Source organism: Porites lutea, chromosome 5 (genome assembly GCF_958299795.1).
Source record: "Porites lutea chromosome 5, jaPorLute2.1, whole genome shotgun sequence".
NCBI lineage: Eukaryota > Metazoa > Cnidaria > Anthozoa > Scleractinia > Poritidae > Porites > Porites lutea.
Genome location: NC_133205.1, coordinates 1,937,065 through 1,956,339, shown reverse-complemented (window position 1 = coordinate 1,956,339; position 19,275 = coordinate 1,937,065). Strand labels below are relative to the sequence as shown.

Genomic DNA, 19,275 nt, shown 5'->3' with positions numbered 1-19,275 from the left:
CATGAAACTTTGCCAGCTGCACACATTTTTAGTTTGTGCCAATTTCGTGCTTTACAATTTTGCAAATTAGGTCACATGACCTCTGTCGGCTGAAAAAGCTTGTTCTTGAAAAGGCAACACTTTTTCGTGTGTCCTCAATTATTTTTACCGGTTGCGTAATGTTAAGGCCGTTTAATATATCACTTCTGTGTTTGGCTTTTTTTAGATATTTAAAAGCGAAGACGTTAAGATCTGATAAAATTGCCTAGGGGAACTAGGTCTAGTTCAAAAAACCGTTTATTTTCTAAAACAGTTAAAAATTCAAAAAAGGCCAAGCCACTGATGGGCTCCTGGCCAAGCACAGTTTTGTAGATGCTTGTATTATACATCTTCCTAAAGCAGTCCGTTTTAATAACTCACAACAGAAAGTGTTGCCATTTTTGTTTAAAGACTTTTTATTGTTTTCTGGTCGTGTGGAGTCACTTGACAACATTGGCATAATTGAAAAACACGAAACTGACAGAAACCACGTGCACACATGTATGTATCTAACAAAGTCTCATCTTTCTAATGCTGACTCATGCAGCGACAGACCACCCTCCATCACGTTTTGACTGAATCATTGGGGACCCATGCCTTAATTTACCTGAGTTGGTAAATGAAGAATGATGGTAGATTTTAAGCTCGGTTAAGAAAAGAGAAGTGATGTGACAGGCCAGGAGACAAATAATTTATATATTTTTTTGCTCTTTCATAATTGCGCCAAGACTGTCAGGGCTCTTTTGTTTTGCACAGATATTTTTCTTTGTTGGATAGTTCTTATCAGCCTCCTTTTCTTTTTTTGCGAGTTTTATGAATTGTCATCCATCATTTCTTTCCGTTTAGCCCAATCATTAGCTAACATATAACACTCCTCCGGCTATTTATATAAAAAAAACCCTGAGTGAATCGAATTTCGACTACGTTCAAATCACATCCTAGAACAGGAGACGAATTACTGCCAATAACTAACATCCTAGACCATGAAACAATTTGTCTCCATTCTTAAGGAGCACCAAGTAAATGCCCCTAAACGCTTTTTTTATGCCTTTCTTAGCCTAACGTTCAGCCCCAGACAGTTGTTTAATCAATAGTATGAATATAAACATACAATGTTAATTATTATTCCAGTTATTCATTCAAAATATTCTCCGTTTCTGATTGGCGTAAATTCTTCATAACCGGCTACCCGTGAAAAGGCAAGATGTTAGCCAATATCAGATCTGACATGCATCGAGAAAATTGAATCACATTTACATATAATTGACAGTAAGATTTCCGTACAGCCAATGATTATGCATACATGTTTCATGTTACGAAAAATTTGTGAGAAATATATAGTACTGGTAGGAAATTGCTGCATGCATGACGGCCACTGACAGAAAAGGAAACAGGAGCAGGTCGGTATCTCGGGGGGGGGGGGGGGGGGGGTACTCCCATAACCTATACGGGTATGTGGCGCCAAACGGGGTCGTGATTTTGACGCTCCTGATTTAGAACCGGGTATTCATTTCAGAGACATGTTCTAGAACGCGGTATAAAAAATTGTGGATCACGGCTTTATCTTCTGCTTAAAATTGTTGCTGATTATGAACAAGCATTTATTTGATGTATAAGTCGAATAAATAAGAAATGTCTTTTTAAAAAAACAGGGCTATTTCAATTTACAAACTTTCTAGCACGGAGTATAAAAAATTGGCCTTTTTCTAGAACGGGGTATCAGTTTTAGGGCGAATTCTAGAACGGGGTATAAAAAATTGGCCCATTTCTAGAGCGGGGTATCAATTTTAGGGGAAATTTTTTTTTAGAACGGGGTGCCAATTTGGAGTCCAGGGAGGCACATACCCACCCAAAAAATTACCCAAGTGCCCCCCCCCCCCTCCCCACTGGTCGGTATCTCAGCTGTTTTGACAGAGCTGGAGATCTTTAAGGCACTAAGTATCATTCTCAGTTGAGATTTTAATATTTGTTATGCTAAATTTTAAAATTTAAAGATTCTTGCATGCCAAACATTAAAATTTCACGACTTTTGCTCGCCAAACGTTGAAGATTAAAGACTTTACCCGCCAATATTGAAATATAAAGATATGGCATAACAAATCTTTAAATATAATTGAAAACTCAACATACCCAATCAGTTTCCTACTTCCTCAATTCGTAACTCTCTCACTGGTGCAAATGACCAATCAAAACACCCCTCAGCGATTCGAATAAACAATTTATTGACATTTATGTTGTCTGTTAATGTTATCCTTTATTATTATTATTTTCTAAACCTATTTTTCTTAAGTAGTGCGCCCTGCTCCAGATAACTGACATCAATCGCTGTGATTCATTCCTAGACAAAATAATAAAAAAATAATAATATATTTATGAATTATAACAACCAAGGCATACTTAAACAACAACTATCACAAAAGTAAGTCCCTTTTAAACGTTAGCCAGTTACAACTCCGGCTTTGCAAATGCAAATATCTATTGGACCTAACAAAAATCTGGTTTAAAGAATGTGATAAAGCGGGCGACAAAAACTGCGTATTAAAAAAGATTTGTAAAAGGGAAAAAAGGAAGAAACATGAGAACGAGAAAGAAAGATTGAAATAGATTGGCAAAAAAAAATTTGGCCCAAGATCATGCCATGCGCCAAAATAAACAAAAGGTGCTTAATTATTACATCCGATTAGTCGGAAAATATGCCTTTATTGTTGAAAAACTCATTTTTAGCCATTTCTTTGCTAATTAGCCGAAAACCAGTCCAAAAAAGAGGACTTGATGAAAAATGCGGTATATGGGTGAAGCATCCGTGGGAGTGGGGAAAGGCGATCCCTATGTCTGTTTCACAGGCCCAAGTGTTCTACCCTTTGAGGTCAGGTAGTGCTGCCAAAAGTTTTCCACTGTTCATCTGATAAATTTCAAGAAACTTTACCTTAATTTTGTTTTTTTTTTGTGTGGGTGGGTGTATGTGTGTGTGTGTTTGTTCTTTTTTTCAGAGGTAACTTCGCTCGCCTTTCAACGATTTAAGTATTAAATGGAGGAGTAGCTTTTAGATTTAAAATAATTATGCAGCTGGATATGCACAGTTTTATGAAATATTATAAATTATAATAAGAGAAGTTTAATGGTAGCACTTTACAGAAAATGCACTATTTTCAAGGATTCAAATAAGAGCTTACCCCTTGTTTACCACTTCCACAATATCTCAATTGGCAGTACGGTGCTTTTGGAAGTTTGTACACGTAAAATCCACCGCAGTTACGAACTTCTACCTCAACTGGCGTACTACAACAATTATTTCTTCGATTAAAGCAGACTTTCCTGGTGACTTTTCCATCTTTTACAGATGGTAGTGATCCTTGAAGCCACCCTGGTACTATAGTACCACACTTTCTTTCATCTGGACACTCATTGGCCATGGTACTTCCGGCATTACCTTGGAACCTGTACCAACCGGGTTGAAGATTGTAATCACAGCCTGCGCTGCCGTCATAGTCATGGTGAACAGAGCGATCAGCGCTGTCCAGAACTTTGTAATTCTCGGTTTTGCATTCTAAAAATAAATTAATAGATCATATTCATGTGAAAATACAAAAGTGTTTGAATTGAATAAATAGAAATATTTTTGTCTTTAATACAAAGGCTTTTGAAAGTCTTGTTCATGATTATTGAGAAGCACCAGGATTTCACTTATTCCGAAGAACAACTAGGTAAAATTGATTTTTAAACTGCTCCTTCCAAAAATCCATAATTGTATTGACATGGTAGTGACATTTTGTTTCGCGGTTCCTTTCTTAAAAGTATTCCTTTTGACCCCAGCAACCTAATCCAGGACTACTCTATATTTTTAACGAGGAAACGTGCTTGAAATTGTATTTATTAATATCGCTATATAATCGGTTTCAAAGCCTCCGCTGTAATTCAAAAGGTATTACTGATCAAGGAACCTTTATTCACGGAACTCCCTCGGAACCATATATTAAGGCAAGTGTATCCTGAATGGAGGTTGGGCTGCGGTTTAATAAAATACGTTTCTTTTACTTGACTGCCTCAGAATTTGCTACAGTCATTGTTTCAAGCAGCTAGATAATGCATAATTAAAGTCATGATGTAATTGTCTCTGCGATGTCGGTTGTGTGTTGAATCCCCACAAGTTTATTAGTTTAGTAGGTCGATTTTAGTGAGATGTAGTTCATGTTTTAAAAGCTGTAGACATTTTAACTCCAGTAAACAGTGAACTTGTCAACCCTTCTTGTGGTCAGTCACTTTTTGAGTACTAAGTTGCCCCCTAAAAGGTTAAAACCGGGTTTTGGGCCAAAAAAAGTGTTCCTTTCCCTTGAATCTAGGTGTCCCTTCAATCAGCAAGTACCAAATACAAAGATTATGAGATCAGTTTTCCGCGAATTTGTGTCTAAATGGAGGTGTCCCTTAAATAGAAGTGGTGTCTCAAAAGAGAGGTTCCAACTGTATTTAGACAGTCTGTAGTACGTACCCTCAAACACCAGCCGATACACGAAGTTGGCATATGCCATTCCAACACCAGCTACACATCTGTTTGATTTGCCATCTTCGTGATAAGTTAAATGAGCCTTAGGTCCGCTCCAGCATTCACCATAAAACTGAAGACCGAAGTATACAAAACCAGCCTCCTTGACTTTAATAGCACACGCTTCGATGGTCTTGTTTAAATTGTTCCAGTCGATTTGAGCTGGCCAGCGGAAGTTCTTAACAAGAATGGGCAGTGGTCTAAGATTTGTCGTTTCGTCCCTAAAGCAGCCCAATGGCTCAAATTTTATTGCTGTATAACATTCAAAAATTAAATTAATTCTGTAAGAAAAAACATTAGATTGGATTTAACAGTTTAAATCTAACTAAATATATATAAGAAGTAGTAAAGGGACAGGGCATGATTCTCACTAGTAACTTATGTCAAAAGTTAATAGAGGCCTAGATAAAAGTGTAAGTACATACTTCTAAATAAATATTCAAGAAAAAGACGAGCAAATGCATATATGATGAGTATTGTGCTAAAATTAAAATTAAAACACTCTTTTAAAATGACGGGCCCCAAGGGCAAGGGAATCAGTGAGTTCTGTTTCGCCGATCTTGTTGAAGGCGGTACGTCCACCATATCAAAAATGAAATAAGTTTTAAATTGATCCTTCGGCCAAGACTGAACAAAATTATTCGGCTCTAATGGCTTGACTGGCACACAAATTTCCCGTTGTCTCAAGGTAAACGGACCAAGTAATCAGGGGCGAGTGAGATCTTCGGATAAATTTTTGAGCGGACAAATTAACCTTTTATCTTTGCAGCCCCTTTGTACGGGGCTCTTACAGCCGGATATATGGCAGTACTTTTTACCCGAGTCCATACAAATTTTTGCACGCTTTGCCGTTCAAAAACGTAAACGGTTACGCGGGTCCCGCGTAAACGAAAGGTGGGTCCATGAAAGATTTTTCCGCACAAAATTTGTCCGAACCCGTGTGAGTTTTGCTCGCCGTAGCAAACTTGCCACGTTTTCAAGGCAGGCGGCGAGATCACGTAGGAGCAAGTTTTGCTCGCGCTGGGGAGCTGACACATGGCACGTGACAATTTTTGCCCAATTGGAAAACGCGCTCGAGCTCATAGTGGTTTAACCTAATTAAACAGTGGTACGTGGATGAGTTTTTCGGGGAAGGGTCTTGAAGGGTAGAAATTATGTTTGTCAGGCACTTATAGAGTCAAAAATAATTGCGAAAAACAAAAACCAAAAAGAAATTAAATTTGAAAAAAAAAATTGGATCACTTACCAGGTCCTTTCATGGTTCATGTGATTTCAAGCAATTCAGAAGAGGAGAGCCAAAGATTGGGATGGGAACGGTTGCGACGAGGAAGAATATTTTTGATAATAAGCTATACAAAGTCCGGCTTAGAAAATACAGTGCATGCGGCATCTTTCTTTTGCCAATTTCATTATTTTTCTAAATCATTAAAAGCATGAGTCTTCCAAAAATTATTTATTTTTCAGGATTACGTACATGGAATGTTTTTTCTTAGAGATTTGTATTTAGTTTTAATTCGAGCAGAAAGACAACAAAAACTGCAAACAATGAAAATCCTAATGGTGTTCAGTTACTCGCCATAAACTAAATGTAAAACTCATTGACCTTACTAGTTGTTGGTTGACTACAACTAGACAACCAAGAGGTAAAAAATCGGTCTTAATTTCACATTCCTTTCGTTCTTTATGAATAAAAAAGAATAATTCTTTTTGACTTTCTTTACATTTGGCAATGACGTGTTGTATCTATCTGACTTACCTTGTGCATCAGCGAATAGGCCTTGTTTTTTGCCTCCTCCTATCGCCAAAATAGTGCAAACAGCCACAAAAGTAATAAATACTACCCTCATTGTGAATTGCAAGGCTCCGAAAACCAGACCACTATTACCAATCTTGAACGCTCTCTTTTTAAACCTTTCTGAAATAATTCATTTAAGCCTTAATCGAACTCAACAAACAAATCAAGACAATACTGCCGTAAGGTTTACGCTAGTTGGTATTGTTTAGAGATGGCTATCCTCCGCATACGAAAGCTAAATTGATCTCCCTTTAGCTGTGAACTGTGACAAGTGCCACTGTTTAAATGCACATCAAACAGCCAACCGCAGGTATCGATATCACCCACTGTTTTTCATTGATATGATAAAACTGTTTGAACGTGAAATTTCAACTGAAATTGTTATTAACTCTAGCCGTAACGCCAACGGCGCCACGTAATTATTCCAAACTGCCTACATGTCGGGAAACTGTTCTTTCAATTGTCACTTGTTTCTTGATAGGTACAAGGATGAGTGACCTTCCTTTTTGTCTTTCGTTTTTGAAAGATCCAGTAAATATGTCACAAAAGTTGAAACAGACTTCATGATTGTGTATCTTGTGGTCATTTCATACGTGGCATTCTACAGGTGTAAGACCAAACCTTATTAAAATATCAATACTAGTAATTGAAAGACCGGACGCAGTTTTTGTTCTCTTTGTCATAACTTTAAAGTGTGCTGCTCTTTTAATCATCAACGATCAGCTACAACTTCATGGACTTTAATGATTATTTGGGTGAAACGCTTATTTATTTTCTTAGACAATCTCCAAGTTCAAATTGTTCTTTTTCAAGTTTCAAGTTATTCCGGGACCTGATGAAATTAATTTCTTAAGCAAACCATATTTTTTCCTAACATGATTAAAAAAAAAAATTCTCAGTAGTTTTCAGTCAGACAACAACCAGTCAATTGTTTAGTCACACGAGTCACTTTTTTATGTCATATTTTGTTCATCTTCCCTTTTCTTCTCTTTTCTCTCTTTATCCCAGTTTCTTTGGTATCGCAACATAAGCCGCCCCGTTTTCTATTCATTAAACCTCTTGGAAAGGTAAAAAGAATTAAAAATAGTTGGAAAGAATGGTAGAAAGAGGGCGCGTTTATTACCCTCATGGTTTGCAATATACGAAAGCAAAGGGACAAAGACATACACAGCGTGCCATTTTTTTTCTTATGAGTGATGTGTCGTACAAAACGGGCTTCGATCACGAAAGAATATCACTGAACGTTTTAAACACATTGTGTTTCTCCAGCCTCTCTCTTTCTCCTTTCAGTTTCATGAAATCTTTTCATAACAGGCAAGAAAACTTTTGCAAGAATCCAGAAAATTATCAATTGGACCAGAAAATGAGAATAACGAGACTATTTCCTTGTTTTTCTGAATTTTTAATTTTGTATGTTTAATTGCAGATAAGGGGTTCCTTTAGAACCGGTGGCCCATTTGTGTGGTTTCATCTTCATTTCTGTTTCCAGGAGATGAAATGCAGTTTCAAACTTGGTGGAAGCTTTGAAAAAGGCATTCTGAGTTTCAATCTTTTTAGTGAAATTATGTTGGACTCGAAAATACGCCAGCTCTCTTGTTTGACAGTCAAATAAATTATTTAATAAGTCACTAATGCGTCCATCTAAGACTTACTGAACTCACTAAACTGAGTTTGCTTTTCTGTTAAGCAAGGTCGCTGATACATATATATACACTGATGTAAAAGTTATGAAGCACATATACAGAGACTTGATTCAGCGCCTATTTATTCACTTACTTGCCAAAGCTTCGAATACTCTATTTTATCGAGAAATTAAGGTGATGTTACACGAGACGATTCGCGACGACGATTTTTAGCGCAACACATCGTTGCAATGTTGGAACAATGTTGGATTTATTCGAAACAATGTTGCAACAATGTTGCAACGCTGTGTTGAGCTAAGAATAGCGGTTGCGAATCGTCACGGGTAACATTACCTTTAAACTTTCAAGTGTGGCTTTAAATTAAATACAATAACCACAATTCCGATACTACTAGTCATTTGTTCCTTATTTCTCTTAAATAGATTACAAAATATTCCTTCAATTGTGTCACGGGTATCGTCTTCGTATTCTTTTAAATTAGGAAGCTGGTCCATTGCGCAGTGGTCTACGAGCCTAAAAAAGTAAAAATATTTTAACATTCAACAAACGCTAAATACATAAATAAATTAAGAAAGGTGTATAGGCTCGTCAATGCTAAAGCCGACAGTTTTCTTTCAGTATATAATGACTATGTGAAAAAATTTCACGTCATAGACAGAGGCAAAACCCTGTCACCAGACGGTCTGAACCGATCGAAGGAATGGACATTGAACTGTTTCTATTTCAATTTCTATTTTTTTTGGATAATCATTTACCTGTGTATTATTCTATTTTATAATTGTAGCTAATTATTAACCACTTAAGTGAATTTTAAATTCAAATTTTGGGAGCCGTTAAAAGATATTTCTCTCGGTATAGCTCTGGCCCTGAGGAAGGCTAATTTTGTTAGCCGAAATATTGGCCTAGAATAAATCAGCCCTTTGCCGTAGTACCAGCCCTGAGTTCAGTTTTGTTTTACCTGTACCAAAGTTTGCCTAAATGTGCCTTACAAATTAACAGATTAACCACCTCTGGCCGTGGTTATGCGGCAATGGCTGGTTAAGAATTTTAAAAAAAGGCAAAGTGATATCGGAGAACAAATCTTGTAGAGTTTAAGTGACTACTGCGTAGTTTTTGCACTTTTCAAAAACAGTTTCTCGTGTTTTGCAATACTCACCGTCCCCACAGTACCCCTTGTTGCATTCTTTTGTAGACCGTGGAAAATCGTAAACATAAAAACCACCGCAGTTGCGAACCAAAATTTTGACATTTGTTTTGCAGCATGAAGTTCCGTCATTGAAACACACTGTGCTTGATACTTTGCCTTGCTCCACTGTTGGTAAGCTTCCATTAAACCACCCAGGTTGTCGTGTTCCACAGTGGCCGTAAGGTACACATCTATAAGCCATCATTTTTTCGGCAGCACCGTCAAATCTTCAAGGAGTGTCTTAACAACTGTAAGTTATTTACCAAGCCTTAGGTCGAGATGAATGAATGCGGGCCAAGCCATCTCGACTGAGCAATCCTGGTCAATAAAATATTTAATATGTGGCCAAAAAGCGAACTTTTAATCGCGGGACCAACGCGGCAAATCCCGAGTGCGCAGAATGAGCCCATCTTACCCGCTCAGGTAGCCAATCATAATGTAGGATTCGCTTCATCTTCCCGCTTGCGGATTCAGCTAAATAATTTAGGGACCTTAAGTGACGACGACGGCGACTGCAACGAGAACGGCAAAAAACTAATAGGTTTAGACAAGCAAAACAACAACTTTGCACGTGCATCATCCTTTTTGTACATTACGTAGCCGTCACTGCGCGACTACAACGTGAAAATGCCTAATTTCTCGTTTTGTCTAGGACAGGAACACAAAACAACAATTTTCTTTTTCTTTCTTGAACTTTGATGCAATCCTTTAGAATTCAACTCCAAAGAAATTTGCCAAGATTAGACCAATTAAAACTCAGCCGGATAAAAATATGAATAAATAAATACTTTATTATCCTCGCCCCTTATGGGGCTTTTCAGGAATAATTTAACAAATTATTCAAATAGAACTTAACATGGTTTGAGAATTCCATCTGGTAAGAGTAGAATTTTGGCTATTTTATTTTTTAAGCCTGACCGCGGATTTGAACTCGGAACTACCGAAAATCAAGGCTAGTGGTCAGGGTGGGACTTGAACTCGGGGACTCCCGATTACAAGTTCAGGTCTCTAACCACTCGGCCACGTCGCGCTACCTCGGGTCCTTTCTATGCCAGATCAACGTCACTGTAATGAATTACAAATCAGTTCAAATATAACGATGTCACTAAGGCAAAAATACGTTTAAAATTCGATGTACCCTTCAATATGGCGAATATTTGTTTACAGATGTTCCCTCATTGGCATACTCCTCCTTTATTCTACTTTTTAATCGAGGTGGAGAAAATTAAGGCTGTGCTTGAATCCCATCAACCCTTTGAAGTTGCCGCAGCCCCAACTTCTGGACAAGCCAATCTTGTTTCCTCCAGTCAATCTCGTTTCACGAGCACGAGAAACGCTGAGCTCGCTAAACCAAGGGTACGAGGCTATTGCAGCCTGGTTTTGAAACTGTATCCTAGCAACATGCAGCGCATGCTCAGTAAAGATCTTACCCGATTTGATGCAGACAGAGTATTCTCGAGTACACCAAAATCAAACAAGAGAAAGAAAGCCTCAGGATGAATTTGCAACGATTTTCCTACCAACCTGTACCATCCTGCAACCATCCATATATAATGAATGGAATCACAGCGATTTTGAAGTACATCATAGGTAGGAGACCTTGTGAAACTCGTCAATGTTTTGTAGTTCGTACACTCTGCTTGAAAAGAAAAAAGAGAATAATATAATCGATTACACAATTCCACCAAGTGTCAATTTAATTGTTTCGTATGACTTTTAGTCCCTTCTTAAGCAAATGAATGCGTAAGACGTAGAACAGTTTCATTGAATCCACATGTTAACCAGTTAGGAAAAACGAATAGAAATTAACCATTAACTAATAACAAGTATAACTCTGTCATTTATGGCAACTCTGCAACCTACCCTCTCCAGTTATCATGTAAACATAGTTTGTCCATTCTTTTCCAACTTGAGCTCCACCAATCGATACACAGTTGTGCGATATACCATAAATGTCATATTGATCAGAGCCACCCCAGCATTCACCATAATATTGTATTCCAAAGAAGTCCAATTTAGCCTTCCGCGGCCTTGATGATTAGAAAGAAAAGACAATGTCTTGTATACAAGAGGGAAAATTAATGACTTAGCTGTTTAGGTAAAATACAACGGATTAGCTAGACCCGGACGATCAAACTCAACCTACTTTTGAAATGACTCCTGGGTTCAAACCTTTCACAGATTAGCTAGAGTTATTTTGCCTTTGTTTGTTTATATTGTTTTTTTTTGGGGGGGGGGTGGAGGAGTTTTTGTTTGTTTGTTTTCTTGACCTAATATGGGAAATTAATAGCTCTTTTTAAATTAATTCGTGTTGCATATTTTCGTGTAGCTAACGAACGTTGTCTAATTTTCCTATCTGACAAGTCTGGCAAGGAGGTCTCAGAGGATGTGATCCCATAGTGCTTAATATGTAATGTACAGTTAATAAGTCGGATGTTGAAAATTGACATAATTTCTAAATATTGTTTTCTTATATGTCGCAAAATTAATTTAATTTTCCAAGGAAGGGCTAGGATATTTTAAACAATTCTTTCACCGTTCTGCGCGCTTGTTAATTTCCCGGTACCCTCACTCACATTAGTCCCTAACCCTCGATTTTGTAACGTTAAGAAGAGAATTAACGAAATCTTTTAAGAAATGAATTGACTTTACTAGGTATCCGTGTGAATGCTATTAAAAGAAACATTTCTTGCCTCTCGTGCGCATTTGTCTACCACAGAAGTCTTCAAGTCATTCTAATCAACTGAATTATCAGCGGGGTTTCGATAACTTGCAAGGAGTCTCAGTGATCGCATGGGTGTAGATCTGTCTTTAAAGCAACCGAACCCGGCATAGTGAGGTGTAGCTGCAAGGAAAACACAATATAAATATATATATAGTTGAAAAAAAAATTTTGATTCGCTCTTGGTAGGCTCGATTTATGCCTCTCTCTTCGGCCCGCCCCGAGGGACTCGCAGGACCGCCGGCTCATTTCCCAAACAGCGGCTGGTGATCGAGCCTTAGGCTCTTGGTTGCATGTGTTAGGTCGTGTTGCTAAACAAAACGTTTCTCGGATTAACCTAGCCTAGTATTAAACTTTTATAATTCATAGTCTGAATTTCGTAGAATTTCTAAATTATCTTACACTGTGCACAAGTCCATGGACAGATGACGGCCAGGGTGACCAAAGCGAGGCAGACCGCTTCTTGAGTAACCATCTGCTAATATGCAAAAGGAAACACCTAATTAAAGTGCTCCAATTAACAGACCGGATGAACTAATACTTTTTTGAAAATTTACTGGGATCAGGAAACATTTTTTCTTTCCCGTTTTTAATTAGAATTATTTTCCTACCTTTTTTTCCCAAGCATTTTGCAATATACGCATTCCTTTTGTATAGTTATCCAAATTTAAATGGAAAAATTAAAACCCACAATTACAAGATAGTCCTTGCGGTGTTGTAGAAAATAAGCTTTGCCGGTGTAATTTGCATAAGGATGGCCTACGTACAATGCTGTAACAGCTTTGGGTACTGAGACTAAATTTCCAAGTTTCTTCAAAACTTTTTGTTCAACATATTGCATTATGTAAGGTGTTTAAAAAATCTGAGCAAAAGAGTATTGAATTAAAACATTCAGTTTCCCGTAGGAAAAAAGAGACTCAATTTAATAGACAGAAAACTTCAATCACTTACTTACCGCTAATCTTGGCTTACTTAATATATAAAGCTCTGTCCCTGATTCACTTATACCCGGGAGTGGATGCAGTTTTATGGTGGGCATGAACATTGAGTAAAGAGAATGACCTTATATAAAGCTAGGAAGAAAGATGTGAAAAAAGCAGTTAACACACATATCCGCCCCTCATAATTTGACCGAAACGTTTAACAGTGAGTAACCGAAAAGGTATCATTAGTTTTTGTTTGAAAAGGATGATTGTCTTTTCCGATTACTTCCATCCGGTCTAGTTAATTCGCTATTTAAACGTTTCTGTATTAAAGAAACCTTGATCATCTCAACTTGAATCATAAATTCCTCCTAGTTTTTATTGTTAAACTTAGTTTTCTTGTATTCTTCTTGGAATAAGGGCTCGATCTGCCAAGAGAATACCTACTGAAAGAACATTGAAATGAAACAACTGGAGGAAACTAGAAAAAGCTACCGCGTGACTTATAGCGCAGGGTTTAAAATTTCTATGTGGCATTATCTTGAAATTAAAGCGTGTAACACGACAACTATGTAAGTTACTTTAATCAGTAAAGAAGTCTTGTGAGTCTTTATAAGTTTTTTTACTTAGCCATGGAGCAAGAATCCATTCGGTAAAAGGTATTTATATTTCAAGGAGAGAAGCAAAAGACATCTCGAGGCAGACTGGCACTACCATTGAATTTTATTTATAAAAATCTGCTGTGCTTCCTTAAAGTTTTGGGTTTATTCGCAACCAAACCAGTAAAATTTATTAAGCATCAGGGACAGATAACTGATTCTCCGGTTTTAATACAAAAGAAGGCGGTTAGCACATTTAAAAATGATAACTGACAAAACTGAGAGAAAAATGTAACAATTGAATAGCAAACTAAGTTAACTAAGTTCAGTTATTGTTTCTTTTTGTTAAAAGCACAACGTTACTCTGATCTTATAGCCTCTTTAGAAAATATCATTCATGATTTAAGAACTTTATAAACACAAACCAGAAATTCACTCCTTCATATAATGAATTGATAAGTGCCAACAAGATTTAAAAGGCTAGCATGAACTTGTAACGGACGCGATAGCTATCAATCAATCGGCAATTCGTAAAACACTCTTTGCACGCAAATGGACCGGCCTCTTTGTGGGCAGGAAACCAGCGAATATCACCTGACTGTTGGACGTCATGCGATAAAAAGACTTTGTAGAATTTCCCTTAATTGGCTGTACTTTTGACTTGTAACGAAATGGACAACTTTTAAAAATGAACATGCCACATCATCCAATCGTGAATTAATTAACTGAACAGGAGAAATGTTTCAGTTGACGTCAAGCCCCGCTTGATTGTCTTCTGTGTTTAGAAAAACAATGGAAGTGTACTTTTCCCTTTTGCCGCACTTCAGTCCGATGACTTTCCGGGATATTGAATGACGGACGTACCTTTCAAAACACACACACTGGTTAATGTGCAAACACCTAGAGTCTTCTTTTTTTTTAAATATTTTAGTTTTATGGGTAAAATTATAGTGTGGCCAGACAACGTAAGTCCGATACATTATCCTCGACTTGGTACAACTGATATTAATAGTAAAAAAGCCAAATGAATATGGTTTTCATTTCCTTATTTGCTTAACCGACAGTTAATGAATGAATCACCTGTAGCTGGCCCAGATTCACCTCAGATGATTGTTTCCCAGCGGAGTGGTTATTTGAAAAGATTATTGATGGTTCGCATCCCCATTAATTTCCAGTGTTGTTGAGAGTAAACTATTCTTCGGCTTAAGGTGTTTGAATACAAAGAAAACCATGCCGAAATTTCTCTAATCGCCTTTCCCCTTATCAGATCGAGGATCGACACCAATTTTATTCTACCTGGCTTTAGATCGAACCATAACCGCGACAATACGGAGCAATACCTCGAAACTTCGCACATCCAACTGGAATTTTGCACGATCGATATCCACACCGGCCCTACTACTGAAACGCTGATTTCAAGTTCCTTTTAAAAGCAGTCAAATCAAATTGATTTTTATTTAATTCATTTATTTCTTTTGACTACAGATATACAAAAAATATACAGAATAAATTCTATATGTCTAAATTAAAACATATCGCAAGGGCAGTTTTTACATTTTTATTTTTTCTATTACACTGAATAATACATGTATAAATAAATAAATAAATAAGCTAGAAATATTTAAATAAATGAATAAATAACGATAATAATCTTGTCTCTAATTATATATTAATATTAGACTTATTAGAAAAACGATAGCACTAGTGAGTTTTACTGAACTACTGTTGACATGGGTTCAGCTTCAAAATGTGCCCCCGAGTGCTGCTTAAGTATGGTTAAACCGCCTGTATGTATCTGGCCTTATTTTCCTGCGTTATTAATTCAAAACAGAAAGTCTTAGTTTAAATTATAGCTAGAACTGACAGAAATTTGCTGTTGACAATTTTTCGAATTTATTTGTTTTGTATTCCATTGCCACAGTATCGCTGATGACAGCCTACAGTAGAAGGAAGTTTATAGACGTAAAATTTTCCACAGTTCCTGACACTTATATTTGACGAACGATAACAACATTTGTTCCCCCAGCTGAAGCATACACGCCTGCTTTCGATTCCATCAACAACCTAAAAACATACAATTTTAAAAAGGATTATCTTTACTTTTTGGTTGAGTACTCTAACTTGTGCCCCCAACACCATGCAGCCTTACACATGCAGCTTTGCTAAATCATAATTAGCAGTTATTGAATGAGGCTGAGTAGGATGTGAAGAATTATGCAGATCGAGGAGTATTTTTATAACTACTCCCACCTTCCAAATATGGTAAGCGCCAGTTGGTTATGAACCCTCTGTTAGCCGGGGCAATAGGGCCAATCAGAAAGGGTGAACTGAATATTTTGAATGAATGAAATAATATGGATTATAACTAACCTTTGGATGCTGACCGTCCATCCATCCACTCATATACGTTTGACACCGCCTTGAATTTACGCATTTATTCGCAATCGCCTGGCCTGCTCCGCCAGTGAATCTGTACCAGCGAAGTGGAAAACCGTATGTCCAGTGATCGCACTTTGGGCGACCAACAGTAACGTGCGCCTTGGATCTGTCAGTGGAACTCAGGGTAGCATAATCGGAACATTCATTTTCTGACAAGAAAAAAGCAGTGTGGAATTCTTTTATCTCACTCCAAGTATTGGCGCACAAATTTAACTTATCAATCATGTTAGTTTCACTGACCACTATGAAAAAAAGAAGGGTTTTTCAAATTATTACATAATGTACGTAAGTTAAAAATACACCGCCGTTCTCTGGGCCTTAATTTAACTTTTGTCTCCTATCTCATTCATTGCACAATCGTTTTATCTTTTATTTGAACTGTTTAGAACTTCTCAAACATTTGGTTAAAATACTGTTCTTGGAAAAAGGCGCTGAAGGCAACCTTTTGTTGAACTCTCAATCTATCCGACCATTTCATGATCACTAGCCGCTTTTAACAGGGCAACTAAACTGAGAGAACCTTCACCACTTTTGGCATTTGAAAAGATTGTTTTAATTCTAACAGGCCTAGCTCAGTCGGTAGAGTGCTGCACTAAAAAGAGGGGAATCGTGGGTTCTGTTCCCAAGGCCGAACAAAAATCAGGGTCCAAAGTAAACTCACAACGAAGCGAGGCGACGAGACGCTCAGATGTTCTGGTAGAAATGGTGGTCTTGTCTCTAACTGTATACGCGATGTCTTTAATTATTTAGTACTTTCGTGCTCAATAATATTCACTTGAAAGTTGGTTATTTTTTATGAATACAGTTTTTTAGGACTGATCGTACACGTAGGTTGAACAATTCGGTCAGGTCCGAATTTGAATTTCACTAATGAACTGAGTAGTCGAGAAAACGGGGCAAATTTTTCTGTCACTAATTCTACATCTGAGCCGGGGATATTCAAATACTAACCTTTGCCAGTAAGCATATACACTGAGTTTGCGAAACCTTTGCCAACACCGGCGATGCATTCTGTGCTTGGTCCGTCTTTGTCATAAGTCATGTGAGCCAGTGGTCCACTCCAGCATTCTCCGTAAAACTGAACTCCAAAGTAGAGGTAACCATTTTCTTTCGCTTGTTTGGCGCATGCGTTGATTGTCTTGTTCAAATTGTACCAGTCAATTTGTGTTCGAAAGTTTTTCAGCAGTTCAGGAAGGGGCCTGGGTCTTACCATCTTATCTCTGAAGCATCCAATCGATACATATTTCATGGCCTCTGTAACGAAAAGTAAAAGAGACTATGAAACAGATCTTGAACAGCGCTTAGCATCAAAACACATTATGGTTTCAAAACAAACCGTTCACGAAAATTCCCCCGCTTCACGTTTCACGTTGATAATCATATTGTTTTACGTTGATAATCATATTGCTCTAACTTACTCTACAGCATAAGTTACCTACCAGTATCCTGAATGACAACAGAAGCGAGTATACAAAGCGCAAGAGTCGAGAAGTACATTTTTAGACAGCGATTGTTTCCGTCGTTTCTTCGTCAATCTGAAACAAAAGAAACAAGAACAAAGGAACGTAAAAAAATGAAATAAAAAAGAAATAAATTAAGACATAAGACTTCAACTTGGACGACAAGCTCTTCAATAAGAGGTCCTTTGTGTTTTGCGGGTAAAATGAATTACACCCTTTTTATGTGATCAAAGTTTAGAAGCTGGAACTGATAACATAAAACTTTAGTTACTTCCCTCAGCCAGTCATAACCCAAACACATAGATACATTTCTTTACTAGTAAAATATAGTTACTGACCTTTGTTTTACGTGGATTGAAAAGAAATTCAATCGGTCTTAAGAATAGACTACTACATGCACAATCTCCAAGTAAATTCTTCTCTATAACTGCGAGCAACAAATTCTTTATATACTATATAGAGCTCTCTAATGACTTCATTTGTTCAAACGCATATATCCGGACTCCCACTCTCCATATCCTCGTTGGATTCCGGCAGGTGATGTGTTCATCATTACTTGCCATTATAAGGGCGAGCCAACTCCCAGGAAATTACATATTATTTTAACCTTTTATTTTCAGTGCGTATGAAAGTTGCACTGATAACCGGTCTTCATTAAATAAGCATCACATGGGCAATTAGAGATTTTACATTAATTCTGATCAGCAACGTACGTCAGAAAGAGATAAATCAACTAGAGTATTTTGACGGCTTACTCCTAGATGTTGCGAGAAAACAAGGGCGAGTTTCTCAATTCAAAAGTCTTTCATCAGTGCTTGAAATGTTTGATATGGTACGTTTGATTCGATTGTGTTGATTTTATTGAAACACTGAAATAAAGTTGACGAGACAATCCTGCCCACTTGATATAGACGTTATTGTCTTTGTGAGAGTATCTGTGACTTGCCGGTAGGAGGTAAGTTTATGACTCTAAGAGTCATGTCCTATTACGTAACTCCTGTTAATGACTATTTGTTTAGTCGCAGTTTAACTCTGTTAACTAATCTCAGCTAATCTGTAGTGCGAGGAAAATAATCCCTTTTCATTTTAGCAGGATCTGTCGAGCAATGGGTCTAAGTATTGGTTTGATGGCTCCCCTGTTCGAATATGAAATCTCTTTTAAAAGGGCATAATAATGAATTGAAATAACCGAAAGATGGACCCTGGCAACCTGGTCAGCAAAAAATTTGATACAGTGGAACCTCGATATAACGAAGTTCTCAGTATAACGAACGATTTTCTTTAATTTACTCCAGTAATGGTAAAATATATTAAGCACTGGTATTAAATACCCGGAAGAAAATTTTGCTCTGTCACTGTACGTCCACCTGCCTTTGAAAACTATAATGACTTCGAAAATTATCAAGAATGCTGACTTGAAACCTATTACGTAGATTATGACATGGATTCGTCTTTCTCTAAATCCAGTGAGGCATAACCCTCTTCCTTCTTTGAATTATGCAGAAAGTTATCAAAGCCAAACCACACAACCACAATTTTTGCAAATGATTTCTCTGTGATATTTTACAAAACGTAGGAAGTAGTTCAGGAAGCTGAGTCAAACCATCTACAACAAAAGCCCGGATGTTTAATTGCATGACGGCTGTATCAAAACAAGCCTTTTGTTTCTTTGGTATCTTGTAGTGATATTCTCGTTTATTTTGTTCTCAAAAGCGACGTTATGAAACGGTCTTGGCCCATTTGAAGCACAGGAAATGACATACTGGATTAATTGTCTCTCCAACGGGCAATGTCCGCAAAGGATATGTATTAAAGGAGCTGCGTCGTCACGAAATTTTTTAAAACTCATTGGGACTGGACTGCCACCAAACTGTGTGAAACAAAAATAATAAACCTCACAAAATATCAAAAGAAGAAATAAAAAACACGGAAAATGAAAATGGTTACAGG

At 37.3% G+C, this 19,275-nt stretch overlaps 1 protein-coding gene across 1 annotated transcript; it reads right to left on the bottom strand.

Annotated features, from left to right (window-relative positions):
- Positions 1-2,221: 2,221 nt before the first annotated feature.
- Positions 2,222-17,362, bottom strand: LOC140936794 (uncharacterized). The gene is made up of 8 exons (XM_073386281.1): positions 17,305-17,362; positions 16,817-17,119; positions 15,797-16,014; positions 15,323-15,490; positions 6,315-6,480; positions 4,505-4,810; positions 3,192-3,565; positions 2,222-2,356 (listed from the first exon to the last, which is right to left on the bottom strand). Exons 1-8 carry the CDS (start codon positions 17,360-17,362, stop codon positions 2,351-2,353), a joined length of 1,599 nt encoding a protein of 532 aa, XP_073242382.1. The 3' UTR covers positions 2,222-2,350.
- Positions 17,363-19,275: the final 1,913 nt, after the last annotated feature.